At 33.6% G+C, this 21,410-nt stretch overlaps 1 protein-coding gene across 2 annotated transcripts in view; it reads left to right on the top strand.

Annotated features, from left to right (window-relative positions):
- LOC110663850 (AP-4 complex subunit epsilon) overlaps window positions 1–21,410 on the top strand; it is a 53,462-nt gene that overhangs the window by 20,343 nt on the left and 11,709 nt on the right. For both annotated transcript variants that reach the window (XM_021823294.2, XM_021823297.2), the window contains exons 5-8: window positions 814–1,011; window positions 1,109–1,240; window positions 6,481–6,537; window positions 6,647–6,763. In XM_021823294.2, the coding sequence (XP_021678986.2) occupies window positions 814–1,011; window positions 1,109–1,240; window positions 6,481–6,537; window positions 6,647–6,763 (504 nt within the window). The remainder of the gene's footprint in view (window positions 1–813; window positions 1,012–1,108; window positions 1,241–6,480; window positions 6,538–6,646; window positions 6,764–21,410) is intronic.

Raw genomic sequence — 21,410 nt, forward strand, 5'->3', positions numbered from 1 at the left:
ATGAGCATGGTTGTGTTTTGAGATAGTGGTGGCAGCAGCACTACTGGTCATAAAAAAAAAAAAAAAGAAATTAAAGTTGTTTTAATTGTGGGGAAGGGGTGTGGTTTGTCATATTTAGAAGAAAAAAAAAACTTGTATTTTAAGAGAAACTGCATCACAAAGTTATATTTGTGAGAGAATTGTTCTTTTTGCTAGTCTATTGTATGACTTTTCTTTTTTGGTATTGTTTTTACTTACATTTTTTTACCCGTTATCTCAGTAAGCTGAAGAGTAGGAAAAACAAGCCAAATGCTGATTTTCTTTGTTGAAGTCTATTGTTCAGCCAGAGGCATGGCATTCTTATATAGAGTGAGTGGATGATATCAAGTTGTGTGAGTAGGTAGAGAGAGAGAGAGAGAGAGAGAGAGAGAGAGAGAGTGATCTGTAAATAGTTTTCAAAATTCGTTGGCCTTTGCTGTAATTTCATATTGCATTTGTGAACCTTATGTGTTAGCTGTAGAAATGGAAAAGAAAAAGTACAAATAATTTATATTCTTCCTAATGAATGTAGTAACAATGTAAATGTCTGTAAAACTATTAGGATTGTAAGATTATGCAATTTAGAACCTAATTTAGAATGTCTACTTATACTTGTAAGAATAGAATTAGTTAGCTATGTGGAATACAACCTATTATGATTTATCATGCATTTATATGTATTAGAAGCATTATTTGGGATGCATAATTTTTCAGCATGTATTATGTGGCCATTCTTGGCATGCAAATTAATGTCATTCCACTCAAAGCAGTCCTTAATACCGATACATGACACAGGACCCAGATGATACTCTAAAGCGAAAAACCTTTGAATTGCTGTATAAGATGACAAAGTCTTCCAATGTTGAAGTGATTGCAGATTGCATGATTGATTACTTGATCAATATTAATGACAATCATTACAAAGCTGAAATAGCATCCCGATGTGTAGAACTTGCGGAGCAATTTGCACCTAGCAACCACTGGTTTATTCAGGTAGATATGGTGCTGCCTTTCTATTATTATGATTTTCCAAATCATTTTATTTTTATGAATCTTACCTTTATTGTTCTTTGACATGTTAATTCATCAGACCATGAATAGAGTCTTTGAGCATGCAGGAGATCTAGTGAAAAATAAGGTGGCTCATAACTTGATGCGCTTAATTGCAGAGGGATTTGGGGAAGATGATGATACTGCAGATAGTCAATTGAGATCATCGGCTGTATGTTCCTCTGTTCATTGCACTTGGTTATTAATTCATGCTTGTTTATATGTGGATAGGAGAAGAAACATTATGAGTGGGCATGGGCTGTTATAAAGGATAACTGATGTAGAACTAATAGAACAAGAGGGAAGAGAAACAAATTCTCAAAGCTTTATTAATTCTCGATATCAATAATAATCATAATAAACTCTACCAAAATACGTTGAGAACTTAGTTATGTAATGTAGAATTTTTAATCCTACTACTAGGATAATAAATAAGAAAAATCTTAAGCCAACACTAATTAGGAATCCCAAATCAACATAAATTTAAAACATTACTTCCTTCTTAAAATAAGTGGTCCTAAAATCTCTAGAAGATAATCATGCATCATTAACACAAAAGAGAATGGCAAACTAAATCTTAAAGGACATATTGTGCTGCTATAATGTTTTGGATAATGTCATGGTAAAAAATATGAACATTGGGATCTATAGAAATGGTTAATGCTAAAACTTATTCGAGATAACATTGCATGCATGGAAGAAAAAAGGGGAAGCCTAGAAGGAATCATTAGTACCTTGCAGTGAGATGTTAACTAGCTCATGATCTTAAGAAGGAAAAAAGGGAAAATCTGATTTGTAAGATTTAGTTGTTATTGTGATGCACGTCATTTGAAATGGAGAGCTATCTGTTTTTAAAGGTAGCATGCTATATGAAAAGTAGTTACTTGTATGGTTGGTGTTAAATTTAGAGAGTGTTGGTCAAATTATTATTTAATTCATTTTAATTCAGGTTTGTATAAGTGATTAGATTACTTTATACATCAAAATGATTAGTCAAGTCCATATTGCAATCTAATCACTTATATTTACCCTCTTGTTTTTATACTTTTCTGATGTGAGATTTATAATCTCAACACTCCCTCCTCAAGTGCAACCACATGGTTGTCGCTTGTCAATTTGTATTTTTTACCAAATACGAGCCCAATTATACAGCCTTATGGGTGGCTAAAATCAATACAAATCGGGCTTTGATACCATGTAGAGAAAATAGATCAAGTCTAATTTCACCCCAAAGCTAATTCAAGGGAGGGGTGCCCAAGGCCTTACGGACACAATCCTTGCGCCCCGGCCAAATACATGGAATGTGAAATACTTATGGGGGGTCTAAGATTGGATGAAGGGTAGGCTTTGATACTATGTTAAATTTAGAAAGAGTGCTGCTCAAATTACAATTAATTTCTTTTTAATTCAGGCTTATATAAGTGATTAGATTGTTTTACATATCAAAATGACTAGTCAAGTCCATGTTGCAATTTAACCATTTATATTTACTCTTTTATTTTTTATATTTTCCCAACGTGGGATTTATAATGGCAATTGTTGGTAGCGCCAATATAAAGTAGTTCTAAAAGGATTTTCCATTTTTTTCTATGCCATCTATATTGAGGGACTCTTGCAATGAGAAAATAGTAGGTGCATGTCTTCTTGTTTTCCCCAACCAAGTGCATAGAAGTGCAATTTAGAGTGTTCAAGTTTGTGTTAGGGGATTAGGACGGCCGTTATGTTTCGTAAAAGCTTCGGTCATGTTATATAGTAGTGAGTGTTGGGCACTGAAGGAGTCGTATGTGTCTAAGATAAGAGTTGCAGAGATGAGAGTGTTAAGGTGGATGAGTGGTCATACTAGACTAGATAAAATCCGTAATGAAAGTATTAGAGAAAAGGTAGGAGTGGTGCCAATTGAGGACAAGTTGAGAGAAGGGAGATTGAGGTGGTTTGGTCATGTGAAACGTAGACATACGAAGGCTCCAGTTAGACAAGTAGAGCACATTAGGTTAGAGGATAGAAAGAAAAGAAGGGGTAGACCTAAACTGACTTGGAGGAGAGTAGTACAACATGACCTAGAAACATTACATATTTCTGAGGATTTAATCCAAAATCGTTTAGAATGGAGAAAGAGAATCCATATAGCCGACCATAATTCTTGGGAGAAAGGCTTAGTTGAGTTGAATATTGTATAAAGAGATGATTCTCCTTAATTTCAATTAATCTGTACATGGGTATATATATACAATTGATTCCTATAATTGTGTTCTACTAATTAGGAAGAAATCCTAAATAAGAAATCATAAATAGGAATATAGAATATACAAAGAAATAATATAGTGATTGACTTTCCATAACACTCCCCCTCAAGTTGGAGCATAGATATTAATCATGCCCAACTTGTTACAAATATAGTCAATCCTAGCTCCATTCAGAGTTTTTGTGAAAATATCTCCTAACTACTCTCTAGTTTTGATGTGTCCTGTTGAGATGATCTGTTGTTGAATCTTTTCACGAGCAAAGTGACAATCAATCTCAATGTATTTGGTCTGCTTATGAAACATCGGACTAGAAGCAATATGGAGAGCAGCTTGATTTAAAACCCAATTTCGCAGGTAGGGAGGTTTTAAAACCCGTCTCATCTAGTAATTGAAGTATCCACATTACCTTACATACTGATTGTGCCATGGCTCTGTATTCGGATTTAGCACTAGATCGAGAAACTATACTTTGCTTCTTGCTTCTCCAAGACACCAAATTTCCTACAACAAAAACGCAATATCCAGTAGTTGACCTCCTGTCAACCATAGATCCAGCCCAGTCAGCATCTGAAAAACATTCAACATTCAAATGCCCATGATTACCATATAACAAATCTCTTCCTGGAGCGCCCTGCAGATAACACAAGATTTGTCCCAAGGCTTCCCAATGAGCAAAAGTTGGGGAAGACATAAACTGACTTACCACACTAACAGCATAAGCAATGTCAGGACGAGTGATTGTAAGGTAGTTCAATTTTCCTACCAATCTCCTGTATCTGTCTGGATCTTCAAACAACTCACTATCCCCTGCTAACAGTTGTAAATTTGGAGTCATTGGTGCACTACAAGGCTTAGCACCTAATTTTAGCACCTAATTTTCCTATCTCTGTCAATAAATCGAGGATATATTTTCTTTGAGACAAGAAAATACCCTTCTTACTTCTCATAACTTCAATACCCAAGAAATACTTTAACAATCCCAAGTCTTTGGTCCGAAACTGGATTTGGAGGAAGGTTTTAAGAGATGAAATACTTGCAGAGTCACTCCCAGTGATGACAATGTCATCCACATAGACTACCAGGAGAATTAGACCAGCCTCAGATTGCCTATAAAATACTGAGTGATCACACATACTCTTTTGCATACCAAATTCCTATACTGCTTAACTGAATCTCCCAAACCAGGCTCTAGGACTTTGTTTCAAGCCATAAAGAGACTTCCGAAGCCTACAAACTTTACCCAACTCCCCCTGAGCAACAAACCCAGGTGGTTGGTTCATATACACCTCCTCCTGAAGATCACCATGAAGGAAAGCATTCTTGATATCCAATTGGTGTAGGGGCCAATTATATGTAGCTGCTTAAGAGATAAACAAGCGAATAGAAGTAAGTTTAGCTACAGGAGAAAAAGTGTCAGAGTAATCAACCTCATATGTCTAAGCATATCCTTTTGCTACAAGGCGTGCTCGATACCATGTAGAAAGAGATGATTCTCCTTAATTTCAATTAATTTGTACATGGGTATATATATACAATTGATTCCTATAATTGTGTTCTACTAATTAGGAAGAAATCCTAAATAAGAATACAGAATACAGAATATACAAAGAAATAATATAGTGATTGACTCTTCATAACAAATATGTTACGTAAAAGCTATCATTTATGGATTTTTCAAGAGGCTGTTACTTTTTATCCTGTTATTTCAAGACGGATGTTGACTTGCATTGGTAACGGCCATTACCACCGTTACATAAGGGTAACTACTTCATTTACCATTAAATAACAGTAACGGCTGTTGCCTCAATTATTCAGTTGAAAAAAAATATATGCATGCAATTTTTTCTTTAGTATTTTTCATTCTTTGTGTGTTCCAACCTCTTAACAACTATTTTTATTATATTTTTTCTAAAAATTTCGCCTAAACTTCCCATTCTTTCTACAAATCTCTCCCTTATTCTTTTTTAAAGGTAAGTTCATCAAATATTTCTATTCTCCACAACTACTACTTGCAAAAGGTGAGTATTATTTGTTGTTTTTTTTTCATATTTGTTAAAGAAAATTTTATTTAAAATTAGGTTTGTTGTTAAATTTGTAGTATGAAGTATTAGTTTGCTCGATCTATAGGTTTATGTATTTTTTTCTAATTTGAATTATTTTTCAAAATTAATTTCACTAAAATACATTATTAATAATATTTAATTTGATATATTTATACTTATTATATATATCTTAGTTTTATTTTTATTTATCAATATGTACTTATTTTATGAACTTTGTAAATTTTTCAAACAAATTTGCGTTGCGTTAAGCCGTTACCGTTACGTTACGACTGTTATAGGCCTGTTTTTGTTACCTTTGACCGTGACTGCAAATGCGATTTAAAACTATGGTTAGGGGTCATATGGTAAACCGTATCGAATTGTTCAAGTTGAACTATTGAGAATTTGAATCCAATCTAAAAGCTATTGAAATTGACTAATTTGGGTTGTTCAGTTTGGAAATTCTATCTGTTGGGCTCAGTTTGAACCTAGAACTCATTACCTATATATTTCTTCAACTAGTGGGAAAAAAATGAAAGATATATTGCTTCTATGTATATAAATGCAATAAGAGAATTAATGAAAGAAATGTACAAGAGAGAAACATTCTTAAGAACACATGAGTAATGAAATGAAGTAAAATACTAATGGAACCAAATACAATTTAAGTATGAAAAACCAATATCTACAGGAAAAAAGAAAAATGGAAACTTTAAGAGAATATACCAAAAAGACAATGTGTATGTGAGTGTCTTTTGAAGTTACAAAAGGCTTATCTATATGTATCTAAAATGCAATTATTTTTCTTTGTAAAATGTTCGATTATTATTCATATTATGGAATTCATTTGGTTCATCTTACATTGGGTAATGGAGATATCAACTGAAACCTGACTGATTATTTGGTTATGCAATTTCTTCAAACTAAAAGCAATCGAATGAGTTCATGACCCCTGAATTTTGGTTCATTTGAACATTATTTTGCAGTACATTATAGTTTTTCTAAGTGCCAATTGTCTTACTTCTGTGTGTACACTATATACCTATGGCAGACGTCTTATTGTTCTACTTTATGATGCTTTTTTTTTCCCAAATTTTTATTGGAAATTTGTTTTTTCTGTATTTCAGGTGGAGTCATATTTGCGTATTATTGGAGAGCCAAAGCTTCCATCTATATTTCTTCAAGTATGTTATGTTCAAATACGGTTTACTTATACTTCTGTTAGATTTGTACGTCTGCATATGTATGTTACTGAAATAATCCACTTGTTAATTATTGGATTCTTGGTTACAGGTCATTTGTTGGGTATTGGGGGAATATGGAACTACTGATGGCAAGTTTTCTGCTTCATATGTTACTGGGAAGTTATGTGATGTGGCAGACGCATATTCAAATGATGAAACTGTCAAGGTATCTACTAATTTCTAATGCATCTTACTGTTCCTAGTATTAGTAATTGTCTTGCACGTTAAATGCTATATTCATTCCTTTCCAATGTCCTTGGTTGCTTTAGTTTATTTCCCTCTTCTGTTGGTGCTTTCTTGCATATTTTGTGTATTTTTATGTGGCCTCCATATGGCTTTTCTATTTCCTTAGCTCTATTTTTTACTTACCAAGAGAAATTTGTTTCTGAAGATGTCTTATGTGTAATCAGTACCCTAGGCTTTCATTCTCAGGCTAAATCTAATTGCAGGGTTTGTGTATCATTGCTCTAATAATTCCATGGAAGATTAAGACATTTTCCACTCCACTCTAATTCTTGTTATGGAAGTGTCATTAGTGCTGAGATTTCCAATGCACCTTACTCCGATTAAATTATCAATGTTATTGTATACTACAGCAGTCACTATTACTTCTACTGCGGCAGTTTTTATCTTTATAATAGAATTGGGTTATCTTATTGTTGGTTCAGCTAATGGAGAAAAGGAGCTTTAGACTGGTCTTAGCTCTTGATATTCTGCAAAAGATAATCAGAAAAGAAAATGGGAGTTGGGTAATCGGAGAAAGGTTTTTGATATGAACTGTTGAGCATCACGAGTCACTAAGGTTGCACATGTGAGGATAGGCCACTTAGGTAAAACTCACCCTTGAAAATCGGCTTGCAATGCAATAACAATTGGAATGGCTCTTAAAAATGTTCCAAGAAGAACGTGCAGCCAACATTGCAAGTCAGGAAGCTGTCAATGCTCGCCTGGACAAACTTACCAAGGATTTTTCTACCTCTCGACTCAACAACGCTCCAACAGAGGAAGTAGCAACCAAGGTTGAAGGGGAAAGGGTGTGGCAACAATAGGTTCTGAAAATTTAGGTGGTGGTACCATTGTTCTAAATTCACCAAATTGGATTTCCCACAATTTAGTGGCAATGAAGATCCACTAGGATGGTTGAGCAGGTGTGAGCATTTCTTCCGTCATCAACAAATACTAGAAGAAGAGAAGGTTAGCCTCGCCTCATTCCATTTGGAGGGCAATGCTCAGTTGTGGTTCCTTCAAATGGAGTTTGACACCCCACAACTTACATGGGATGAATTTAAGTGCCAATGTCATTTGCGATTTGGTCCACCAATCAGAAGTCACATATTGGGTGAGTTGACAAAATTACAAAAGAGTGGGTCAGTGGCAGATTACCAGGTGAAATTTGAGCAACTGATTACATGGGCAGGCGTCCTTACCCAGGTACAAAAAATTGAGCTTTGCATCAGCGGTCTCTAAGAATACATTGCAGTCAAGGTGGAATTACACAATCCTACAGATTTGGCAACTACAAAGAGCATGTCTCAGCTTTATGAACGGAAAAGGAATTCCATCAGGTCACCAATGACAAAGGCTGGGAGTGTTAAATCTCTTGATCCGTCACTAACTTTATGCGCTTGTTAAAAAATTAAATAGGGTCAAGATGGAATAAAGACGACTTAAAGGTCTTTGTTACAACTATGATGAATGATTGGTTAGGGGGGCATCAATGTAAGAGATTGTTCTGGATTGAATCAATAGATGAAGGGGATGACGAACCAAATGAACCTGAGCCAAATATCAATAATGATCCACCAGAGATACCACTAAATGCCATTGTGGGAATAACCACTCTTTAGACCATGTGGCTGTAAGAGAAGAGTGTCTAGGGATTTATTAACCTCTTACTAAGGTTGTTCCTTAGCAATATGGGATCGCAATAGTACCCCATGCTTGGAGAACCAATGTCCTCATGGGTTATGGCTAGCACCCTACAAATTGAATCACCTGTCATTACATAAAGGGTTTAGGCCACCAGTCTGAGTGTTGGGTCTGGCAAGATGGGGCTGGCTTTGATATCAATTGATATAAACTGTTGGGCACCACGAGTCGCTAAGGTTGCACAGTTGAGGATAGGTTATCCAGGTAGAATTTGCCCTTGAAAACTGGCTTGCAAGGGGAGGTTACCTAGGGACTTAATAATCTCTCACCAAGGTTGTTCCTTAGCAATGTGGGATCGTAATAGTTTTCCATTTCTTGGCCTAAAAGATATGTAGCCATGAAATAAGGATTAAGTGGAACATAATTGACTGAATGGCAGAGTCATGGAAGCACTCGTTTTTTTCCATAATTTGGACATGGATCCTATTCATTGGAAGATATATCTTGTATTTTGTGCTACATGGTTCTACTCTGAAAGAAATTTAAATAATGATCCTAGTCATTGGATAAATGAAACTTTGATGAATAACTACTTGATTTTGCATCTTTCAGTTATTCTTTTCCTAGTTTTGTAATGTATAATCGATTCTTCCTATATATAAGATAATTTCAGGGCTTTTTCTATGATAACCTTTTGTCACCTTAAAATACCAGGTGGCATGCTTCTTTTTTACAGCACTTGATTTGGATTGTGTATTGGACTAAAATGGTGGTCTTTGTTGATTCAAATAGGATTCCATGTCCCCCATCTTACATGAGACCACATCCTCTTCAGTGAGATCTATAGTAACTTATTTGTGTACCACACAATGTTTATTTTCCTTTTTTTTTTTTTGAATCTTTTTGTGTTTCTTAAAGAACAATAATAAATTTCTGTGGACTGGCTTATATCTTCAGAAATGGATAACCTTTATTAGGTTTGTTGGTAAATATGGCCACCTGAGATCATAGCTAATATGTAGTTGTTTCCCATAGAATATTGACTAGTAGTACACATTCTCATTACTAAAGATCAATTTAGTAGAATATGCTGGCATTATGGAGATTTAATATCCTATATATATATATATATATATATATATATATATATATATATATATATATATATATTGGATAAAAAAATAAAAAAAATTTAGGCTTTTCACTATTGTGGCCAAATTTTTTTTTTTGGCCTTATAGCTAAAACTTAATTAATTGTCATAATTGTAACCAAAGGGACTAAATTGAATTTGGAAAAGTAACAGTAAATTACAATATAGTCCTTGAAGTTTTATTTGATTGACAAAATAGTCCACTGGTTTAAACTTTATATTTAAATATTTTTTTATTTTACAATATAAAATATATTTTATATTTATTTTTTAATTGAAATTTTATGCTAAAAAATTGATTTTATTGATTAAAATATATTTTAATATAATAAACAATTTGAAATTTATATAATAATAATCACAAAATAATCATCTTATAAATTTTTTTTTTCCAGTTGTCAATTATGCAAAGTAATTACATTATAATAAAACAACAATTAAAGTTACAGACCGAGCATAAGCCATACAATCAATCATAAAAAATCTTCTATAATTTTCTAAATAAAAATAGCAGTTAATCTTTCTAAAATCATATTAATTACTTATCCATTTAGAAAGATTAATATACTAGACAATAAATTAATGACTGAAAAATAAGTTGACAACTAGAAAAACATTTTACATTTAAAATCATTGAACTTTATTATTATGTAAAAATTGTTTTATTAAAATGTAATTATGTCATTGACAATTGAAAAAAAAATTTATAGCATGATTATTTTGTATTTATTTATTATTATGTAATTTTTTAATTGTTTATTATATTAATATATATTGTAATCAGTAAAAATATTTTAGTATAAAATTTCAATTAAAAATAATGTAAAATATATTTTATGTTATAAATATAAAAATTTATTTAAATATAAAGCTTAAATCAATGGACTATTTTGTTAATCAAATAAAACTTTAGCGAATATATTATAATTCACTGTTACTTTCTCAAATTCAATTTAGTCTCCTTGGCTACAATTGTGACAACTAATTAAGTTTAAGCTATAATCATGAAAAGCCAAAAAATTTCGGATCTTTTTTGTCCAATATATATAAAGTTTTTACATTAGCTTCTTGGCAAGTAATATTATGTTGGAAAAAGCACTTCTCTAAATGATGATTAGTAAATTAGCTTTTCGACTTTAGCTTCTTGATTAAGGCATAATTGAGTTGTACTCAGCACCAAATGTTGGAAAGTTGCAGACATTGCTTTTGTGTTTTTTAAATTGTAGAAAGAGATGATTCTCCTCAATTTTAATTAATTTGTACATGGGTATATATATACAATTGATTCCTATAATTGTGTTCTACTAATTAGGAAGAAATCCTAAATAGGAATGCAGAATACAGAATATACAGAGAAATAATATAGTGATTGACTTTCCATAACACTTTCCCTCAAATTGGAGCATAGATGTTAATCATGTCCAACTTGTTACAAATGTAGTTAATCCTAGTTCCATTCAGAGCTTTTGTGAAAATATCTCTTAAGTGCTCTCTAGTTTTGATGTGTCCTGTTGAGATGATCTGTTGTTGAATTTTTTCATGAACAAAGTGACAATCAATCTCAATATGTTTGGTCTACTCATGAAACACCGGATTAGAAGCAATATGGAGGGCTGCTTGATTATCACACCATAATTTCACAGGCAGGGAGGTCTTAAAACCTGTCTCATCTAGTAATTGAAGTATCCATATTACTTCACATACTGATTATGCCATGGCTCTGTATTTGGATTCAGCACTAGATCGAGAAATTACACTCTGTTTCTTGCTTCTTCAAGACACCAAATTTCCTCCAACAAAAGCGCAATATCCAGTAGTTGACCTCCTGTCAACCTTAGATCCAGCTCAGTCGGCATCTGAAAAACATTCAACATTCAAATGCCCATGATTACCATATAACAAACGTTTTCCTGGAGCGCCCTTCAGATAACACAAGGTTTGTCCCAAGGCTTCCCAATGAGCAACAGTTGGGGAAGACATAAATCGACTTACCACACTAACGGCATAAGCAATGTCAGGACGAGTGACTGTAAGGTAGTTCAATTTTCCTACCAATTTCTTGTATCTCTCTGATCTTCAAACAATTCACTATCCTCTGCTAATTGTTATAAATTTGGAGTCATTGGTGCACTACAAGGCTTAGCACCTAATTTTCCTGTCTCTGTCAATAAATCGAGGATATATTTTCTTTGAGACAAGAAAATACCCTTCTTACTTCTCATAACTTCAATACCCAAGAAATATTTTAACAATCCCAAGTCTTTGGTCTGAAACTGGGTTTGGAGGTCTGAAACTGAGTTTGGAGGAAGGTTTCAAGAGATGAAATACCTGCAGAGTCACTCTCAGTGATGACAATATCATCCACATAGACTACCAAGAGAATTAGACCAGCCTCAGATTGCCTATAAAATACTGAGTGATCACACATACTCTTTTGCATACCAAATTCCTGTACTGTTTTACTGAATCTCCCAAACCAGGCCCTAAGACTTTGTTTCAAGCCATAAAGAGACTTTCGAAGCCTACAAACTTTACCCAACTCCTCCTGAGCAACAAACCCAGGTGGTTGCTCCATATACACCTCCTCCTGAAGATCACAATGAATGAAAGCATTTTTGATATCCAATTGGTGCAGGGGCCAATCATATGTAGATGCTAAAGAGATAAACAAGCGAATAGAAGTAAGATTAGCTAGAGGAGAAAAAGTGTCAGAGTAATCAACCCAATATGTCTGAGCATATCCTTTTACTAAATGGCCTGCTTTTAACCTAGCCACAGAACCATCAGGATTTACCTTTACTGTAAATACCCATTTGCAACCAATAGCTTTCTTAGTAGTGGGCAAAGGCAATAGTTCCCATATACCATTAGCATCTAAAGCCTTCATTTCCTCTTTCATAGCAGCATACCAGCCAGGATGGGACAGTGCCTCACCAACAGTATTAGGGATAGGAACAGAGATTAAAAAAAAATAACAAAACACCAAGAACAAGAAGACAATTGATTATAAGAAATAAAAGAAGAGATATGATAAGTACATGAACGTTTACCTTTACGAGGGTAAGTCTAGATCAAAATCATGATCAGTATGAGGTACAGGATCTCTCAACGAAGTAGCTAGTGGAGGATTTGAGTCATGAATCTCCAATCTCCTGGAATAAACATGAACAACGGGAGGTCGTGTAGGTCTAGAGACAGAAGGAACAGGCTGTGGGAGAGGACTAGACATTGGTTGGACAGTATATATTAAGAGATCATCCTCCTCCCCCTGACTCTCATACACAGATGATTGAGGAAAAAATGGAGTGGACTCAAAAAATGTGACATTTGCAGAAATAAGATAACGATTAAAAACTTCTCTAAAAATTGGTAAACGGGAATCCAAGCTTCTTCCAGGTCTCTGTTATGCTTTATCTCCTCTTCCATCTAAATCTAGGCGATCATCTCGCGTTTTCCCCTAACCCTTTGTGTGCTTTACTCTTCAAGATGAGCCTTATGATAGATGTTTTATTTCAACCAAACACGCCAAGTTAGACTGAACTTATCCTCAGTATCCCACTACTCCTACTAATTTCATCCAACTCAGACTTTTCTTTCTATCTAGTTATGGCAGGCCACTTTACTCACATTCTCTAACAAATCATTTTTATACTTTATCTATAATCAAATCTTTAGGAACCAGTGCTCTAAGCCACATAACAAAGCAGTATAAGATCTATCATAACATTGAAAAAAAAAAAAAATCAACAACAAAAAATTCTTCTTCAAATTATAACTATCTTCAAAATTTTCAACTCATTATCACAACATTAATATTCATATAAAAAATGATGACATCAAATACCATCTACATCTGCAGACATAATCTGATAACTAAAGTGGATGATCACCCATGAAAGTTTTTCCTTTGGACAAAGATAGACTAACATACAAATACTTGATCCCTACCTAACAGGCTGCCCTTCAAAGAACTTGACTTGCCCGTAATAACTCTCTCTTACTCTCTTACTACCATCTTAAAATTTATCAGCCTTCGCCATTACCCTCCTCAAATTTGATTTCTCGCTAAGTTATACTTCAATATAGTTCATATGGTAGACATCAGTGCTTGTCTGTAAAACTAAAATAGCTTAAGTTTAATCCTTCAGCCTATACCAACTACGAAAAAAAAAAATATACTAATATAAAAAAAGAGATATTAATTGAAGTTCCAAAATAACATGTCTTTCTAAAATAAAAATATAATATCTTTCTCAACTTTGTAAATACTGGTGAGAAGCGTAATAAAAGAACTAAACTATAATACTCATTGTTTATAACACCTAGTAGAAATCTCAAATAACTCTATAAGGCAAAACTTGAAATATTCTAAAATCATCTAAAATCAACAAAATCTTCTTCTTTTTCTCACTTCTAATCTAAGAGGCAAATCAACATTGAATACGATTCGTGATTCTTCAATTCTATATAAGAGTGAAAATTATGCTTGACAAGATTTCATAAAAAAGAATCACTTCTTGTATGAGTATAATTCAAAAATAAGAGATCTTTCTATAGTTCACAGAATTTTTAAAAATCCCTACAAAATAAAGTCTTGTCCACAATGATCATTCTTCCAAAGTATTAGCATGCATTAAAAAAATAGAATTGAAAAAATACTTCCAATTCTCCAAAACCATTAATATCATTAAAACAAATAATAGATGCTCCACTTATAAAAATGCCAACTTCTCCACTCTCAAAGGATTCAAAAAGGAAAAGAAGAAAGAATAAAAAAATATCGGGCAGGATAATTTTTCACAGATTTCAGAAAGAGTAAATTCTTCAATAATAATAATTTAAAGATCTGATTCTCATAATTTTACTATAATTTGGTTCTTCTAAATGTGTTAATCTTGAATTCAAAATTAAAAATAAAAATATAAAAATAAAAAATTAAAAAAAACAATTAATATAGCGATACTAGAGTTGAAACATAATGATTGACATCTCGTGATTTTTCCCACATACGTCCCTCAAGAAATTGCATATGGTAACTTCATAGTAAAGTAGAAGTCCATCTTAAAAATATTCAACTCAAGTTGAGCATATAGCAATAAACTATTAACAACTTGATGTGTCCTCGTGTGCCCTTTAGATTCTTGATGCTTTTTCTCGAATCAATCATTTAGAACAATCAATCTTTTTATGTGAATCATGTGACAGAAAATCTAGAAGCAAAGCAGATGAAGTATACTGACAAATTTACACAATTATGTTAGGTCCTGAGCCTCACAACATAATGTAGTAGCCAAATTAATGTAGTTACCTCATCCATGAATTGTGATTAAAGAATGAAATCTTGATTCATGACTAGACCAGCTGAGACACTACATCTTCTTTTTTGTGAAAAGAACACAACCGTACCCCCAAGAAAACCCATTTATCAAAAATCCTTCTAAACAAAGATCCATTTGGCAAATACCTCAAATCCATTCAAGATAAGGCTTCGTCTCCCACTTCTAACTATCCCTGTCTCTTATCTGCAGCATCTTTGCCATTACTTAAAGATTTTTCATCTTAACATAAGAAAATATCAATAAACAAACTCAAAAAAATACATCAACTTAAATAACATATTTGCCTCATATACCAAAAATTTCAAACAAGTTCAAATTTTCACAATCTCCCATCTCACAAAGGCTTGGATCTTACTCACTGTATCTATCCTTCCTAACAATACATATGGATTCATTATTACAATACACTAAAAGAGTTCAATTTTTCCTAATAGAATTTGTCAATTCGATCTTGTTTTCCTTCACAATTCTCATATCTCTTTGTTCAAGAATTCATAAAATTTCTTATTTTAATAAAAAGAATACTTCAGAAAAAATAAGTTAAAAAAGATTTTTAAGAAATCCAAATCCACAGACTATCCAATAAATGACAATCAAATCCAAATAGTAGCGTGTATAAATTAAGAATCAAATCAACTAACATAAAAGGTTGAGATGAGATTTTACTTATTTGATCATGCTGCCAAAAGATGGCTGAATTGAAGTTCCCAAACTCAACTCCTAGACTTTATCAATTGGCATAAAACGACCTCCGGCTTCACAGAAAACTGAGACACTGAGGATGCAAAAAACAACCAATCCATTCCATGATCACCAAAGCATCCTGCATTGAAGACACAGCAAGGATGATAACCATGGATTCATTCTCAGAGATCAGAGAAACTCTAGACTAATAAAAGTAAAGTTTGATATCAATTAAGCAATCAAGAAAAGTAATTTGATGTCTGAACTCCATACCTTTCAATGAATATCCTTTAAACTTTGGAGCCTCAAACTAAGATAAACAAGTATTTCATATCCATATGTAGATGCCAGCTTTTTCATACCATAGTATTCTTATATCGCTACCTCGTACCATTATATGTACTAAAGCCCTCACATCTTTCAAATAGACTAAGCATAAACTTTTTATTATGTGATTATCAACTCTCATTACATTTAGGAACATCCAGTGCAAATTAACTAAATAAAAGAAAGAGAAGTATTCTGATTATAAGACACCTTACAATTTTAAGGTGGGTTAATGAACACCTTTAATCATTTAAAAATAATGGTTAAGGAAAATCGTAATCATGATCGTGGTAAGGCTGCACTGAGACCCAATCCTCCCAGATCGTAAAGGATCATGATTCAGGAATGATAAATCTACTCGGGCCTCGAATAAACATGAACAAGGAGAGGATGAGATGAGACAGATCACTCTCTCGAACTAACGTGGGGAGGATCAAGCAGTTGGTTGAAGAGATATGAGTTGCACACGATCTCTCTTGGACTACACCTTGAGCTTTGAAAGACTCTAAAAAACTCAAAAAAACAGAATAAATCAGACAAATGCAATTGACATTGAGAGAAACAGAAATAAGAGACAAAATAGAGACAAGAAATTGATATGGTTGACTTTTTTTAAGGACATTTCAGAAACATCAAATTTAAAAAAATGAAACAACAAAAGTACAAAAATCTAATAGCAAATTAAGAAAACAAAAAAGTAAAAGGAATATATATATATTAATTCTAAAAGATTGATAAGAAATCTTCAACAAGAGACAAGAAAAATCATCAAATCAATAAAGAACTTCATGAAACATAAAAGGTAGAGTCATAAAAAAAATGAAAAGATAAAATGAAAAAAGTTCTTTTGTCTTTTTTTCTTTTCGCCTATATTCACACACAATGAAGATATCCACAGAAAGCCATGTCCACATGAAATGAAATAGGAAAGTAATTCAAATTTATTGATCGATTCTTGATCATTTCAATTAAATCATTAATTGAGTTTTGATTATATTAAAAAATTAGATTTGGATAAAAAAATTAGAAAAAGATTAGAAACAAATAATACATTCTTCATTAAAAAAAAAATATGTAAACAAACAAGTAATCAAGAAAAAAAAAGTTATTGTAAAACTATAATCTTTTAAATAAAAATAACAAAAGAACAAAAAGAGATGAACTACTAAAATTGAGGAGATTTGTGACACGTATTAAAATGAATAGCTTGCAAAACGAACCTGATTTTTTTCTTCACATCTCAAAGACTAGATCTTTAGCAACATTCTTCATTTCTTGAAAAAACATAATTTCTTAGAGATAGATCTATGAACTAATGTAGGAAACAAGAATAAGTAAGGTCCTACAAGAAAGCAATTTAAATTAAAGTTATTATTTTCCTAAGAAATCCTGCTCTTTTCCAATTCTCTTCCCACACAAGATCAGATCTAACATAACAAAAAAGAAAAAGGAAACAGAACAATTTAAGGTAATGCAGTAAATTTACTAATGTAAAGTAGATTAAAAGAGAATTTTGTAGACACAAAACAGAAGACAAAGAAATTGAAAAGTCGGGTTCCAGCCTCAGAACCCATGACACAAGAAGTAGAACAATCAGCTAAAGTAATGAGAGAGGGAAGTGAGATTAGACTAAAGGATAGAAGACTAGAATTACTGTCATGTGATCTGCCGCACTGTAATCAATAACCCATTTGGATGAAGAAGACACAAGGCATGTAGTGGATTTACGACTCGATGATCGCAGATGTGAACCGATAGGCTTTAGAGATGCACGACATCGAGAAAATTGTGCAAAATCCTCTGCAGATACCAAAATAGTTTTCTCAGAGGAAGATCTCAGAGAATTCTCTCTTGTCATATTTGCCATCTGTGATCGCTGATTTTTCTCCGAAGTTGGACAATTATATTTTGTATGGCGTGCTCATGGCAATAATAACAAATGACTCCTCTTGAGTCTTGATTAGAACTAGCCTCTCCATTACGCTGATTACATTGTTCTGTAATTCCTCCTCTACTTCCTCTTCTATTACCTGTTGTCCATTTGGATTACGCTAATAAGAGCACTCTTGGCGTCATGTGAAGATTGAGTACTCTCTGTACGAAGGACCCGTGTGAACGTTTCATGCAAAGAGGAAATCTCAGAATTGGAGAGGATATGAGATTTAGCAGTCTCATACTCTGAAGGAAGGCCTGCAAGAAAACTCATAACAGCCAGTTGCTCCCGTTGGGCCTGCTGAACTTTCACATCAGGACTAAAAGGCAACAATACATTAAGTTCCTCATATACCCGTTTAAAATCCATAAAATAAGCCGTGAGAGACTTATCCTTTTTCTCAGTACGGTAGAATGCCTTACAAACATCATAAATACGGGAGATATTCCATTTACCAGAATACAGAAAATCTAAGTAATCCATCAATTCCTTAACAAATTCACAGTGATTAATTAAACTAATTACCTCACTATGAATCGAGTTCCGAAGCTGCAAAAACAATCGAGCATCCTCCCTTAGCCAAGTTTGTCGTGTATCATCAGTGGGTGGATCTTTAGTAAGGTGATCATCCTTATCAATGCTACGCAAATAGACCCTAACAGTCTTACTCCACTCCAGGTAATTCGAACCATTAAGTTTGTGTTCCGTGATCTTAGTCATCACCGGAATCACATCAGAAATAACATTCTTATTGTCTGCCATTTTGTTGAGACAAAGAAAACTAACCGAAACGCTAATCCAAAGTGCTTATAGCAGCAAAATAATTCAAAATCACAAATCAAGCAAATACCAAAATAGGATCTGAGAGCCAAACTTCAGAAGTCCTTTAATGGTTATACTGGATCAGGCAACAGCACACAGTGGTGGAATGAGGGGGTTGAGATGACGCCGGCAATGTTGATCGGGGTTGAAACGGCCAGTCGGCGGCCAAGGTCTCTCCTGAGCTGGGTAGTGAGAACAAATAGTCACCCTAGATTGATGACTTGCTCTGATATCATGTAGAAAGAGATGATTCTCATTGATTTCAATTAATCTGTACATGGGTGTATATATACAATTGATTCCTATAATTGTGTTATACTAATTAGGAAGAAATCCTAAATAAGAAATCCTAAATAGGAATACAGAATACAAAATATACAGAGAAATAATATAGTGATTGACTTTCCATAACATAGTGATTGACTTTCCATAACATTTTCTATCGTTCTATAGTCTATATTCACGCTATTATCATTTTGCCTATTATTAAAGAGATTATTAAAATAATTTCTCTATCTTTCTTTAATGTCCTCATTTTTCACCAACACTTTTCCTTCTTTATCCTTAATGCACCTAACTTTATTGAGATCTTGACATTTTCTTTCTCTCCTCCTTGCTAATCTATAAATATCTTTCTCCCCTCTTTAGTTCCAAGTTTCTCATATAACTTTTCAAAGGCTTGTGCTCTTGCTTGACTAACTGCTTTTTTTGCCTCTTTCTTTGCTATCTTGTACTGTTCATATGCCTCATTATTATCACATTTAGGTAATTTCTTATACCATTCTCTTTTTCTCTTCACTGCCTTTTGTACTTCCTCATTCCCCCACCATCTCTCTTTTGAGGGTGGTCCATGTTCTTTAGACTCTCCAAGTACTTTTCTAGTTACTTTTCTAATTTTTGATGCCATCTGTATCCACATATCATTTGCCTCCATATTCAGCTTCCATGCTTCGGACTCGAGAAGCTCATTTTTGAACTTCACTTGCTTTACTCCTTTGAACTCCCACCACTTTGTTCGAGCTACACTATTTCTTCTGACCTTACTTGAATTGTTCCTAAACTTGACATCCAAGACCACTAACCGATGTTGACTTGTTAAAGCCTCTCTTGGAATGACCTTGCAATCCTTGCATAGAGCTCTATTTGTCTTCCTAGTTAAGAGGAAGTTGATTTGGCTTCTATGTTGCCCACTTTTGAAAGTCACTAAATGTGACTCTCTTTTTATAAAGTAGGTATTTGCTAGTATTAGATCGTATGCCTTAGCAAAATCCAGGATGCTTTTTCCCTCCTCATTTCGACTGCCAAAACCAAAACCTTCATGAACATTCTCATAGCCTTGCCTATCACTTCCTATATGTCCATTCAAATCTCCACCAATGAAAATATTCTCTTCATTTGGTATGCTTTGCATTAAATCATCCATATCTTCCCAAAACCTTTGTTTACTCTCACTATCTAGTCCTATTTGTGGGGCATAAGCACTAACTACATTTATTGTTTTTTCCTTCTAGTACTAGCTTTAGTAGTATAATTCTATCTCCTACTCGTTTCACAGCTATTACAGCGTCTTTCAATGTCCTGTCTATGATTATGCCCACTCCGTTTTTATTTCTCTCATTTCCGGTAAACCACAGTTTATACTCTGAATTACCCACTTCTTTGCCTTTCTCTTCTACCCATTTAGTCTCATGAATATAAGCAATATTCACCTTTCTCCTTTCCAAGGTATCCACAAGCTCCATTAATTTTTCTGTAAGTGATCCAACATTCCAAGTACCAACCCTGATCCTTCTCCTATCCTGTTCCTTCCTAATTGGTCTCCTTTTATGATATCTTTTATTATTTTCTATGTCTATCTTGTGTTTTGTTTCACTATTTGTTCTACTTTCTATCCTATGGACTAACTTCTTTACCCACACCCGTCCATGATGTGGGAACCCTTGCTCACTTAACACCACACCCGGGCGCCGGCATGGCGCGTCGCTTTCGGTGAACGCCCTACACCCTTACATATTTCTCACTACACCCAGGCTCCGATGTAGCGCGTCGTTAGTAGAGGACGCCCCAACGTTTATGTCATTTGAATCCATATCATAAGGTGTGACGAAATTTTTACGCTGGTTGTCACCTACCGCAACCCTCCTCCTTTATCCGGGCTTGGGACCGGATAAGCGCAACCTACTTAGGTGGAGTTAAAGAGATGATTCTCCTCAATTTCAATTAATCTGTACATGGGTATATATATATAATTGATTTTTATAATCCCTAATTAGGAAGAAATCCTAAATAGGAATACAGAATACAGAATATACGGAGAAATAATATAGTGATTGACTTTTCATAACATAAATGTTTATTCCTTTAATTATTTTTTATTAAGTATTTGCTTTGGGTCCTTGTATTTGTATTTGCTAAAATCCATATATTTTTTATGTTTTGCATTTTAATCTAATGGTTTCAATTTTGATCCAATTGACCAAACTTTTAATGATTGAAGAAATTGTATCCAAAATTGAAATAAAATTTGAGGAAAGTGTGCTTATGCTAATGTGGCATGCCATGTGACATACTTTATTATTAAATGTGGAGCCCGTGTTCCACATCACTTAAAATTAAAAAAAAAATCTCTCTCTCTCTCTCTCTCTCTCTCTCTCTCTCTCTGTGTGTGCATTAGCGTTGTCACACCAT

The sequence above is a fragment of the Hevea brasiliensis genome, chromosome 15 (assembly GCF_030052815.1).
Source record: "Hevea brasiliensis isolate MT/VB/25A 57/8 chromosome 15, ASM3005281v1, whole genome shotgun sequence".
NCBI lineage: Eukaryota > Viridiplantae > Streptophyta > Magnoliopsida > Malpighiales > Euphorbiaceae > Hevea > Hevea brasiliensis.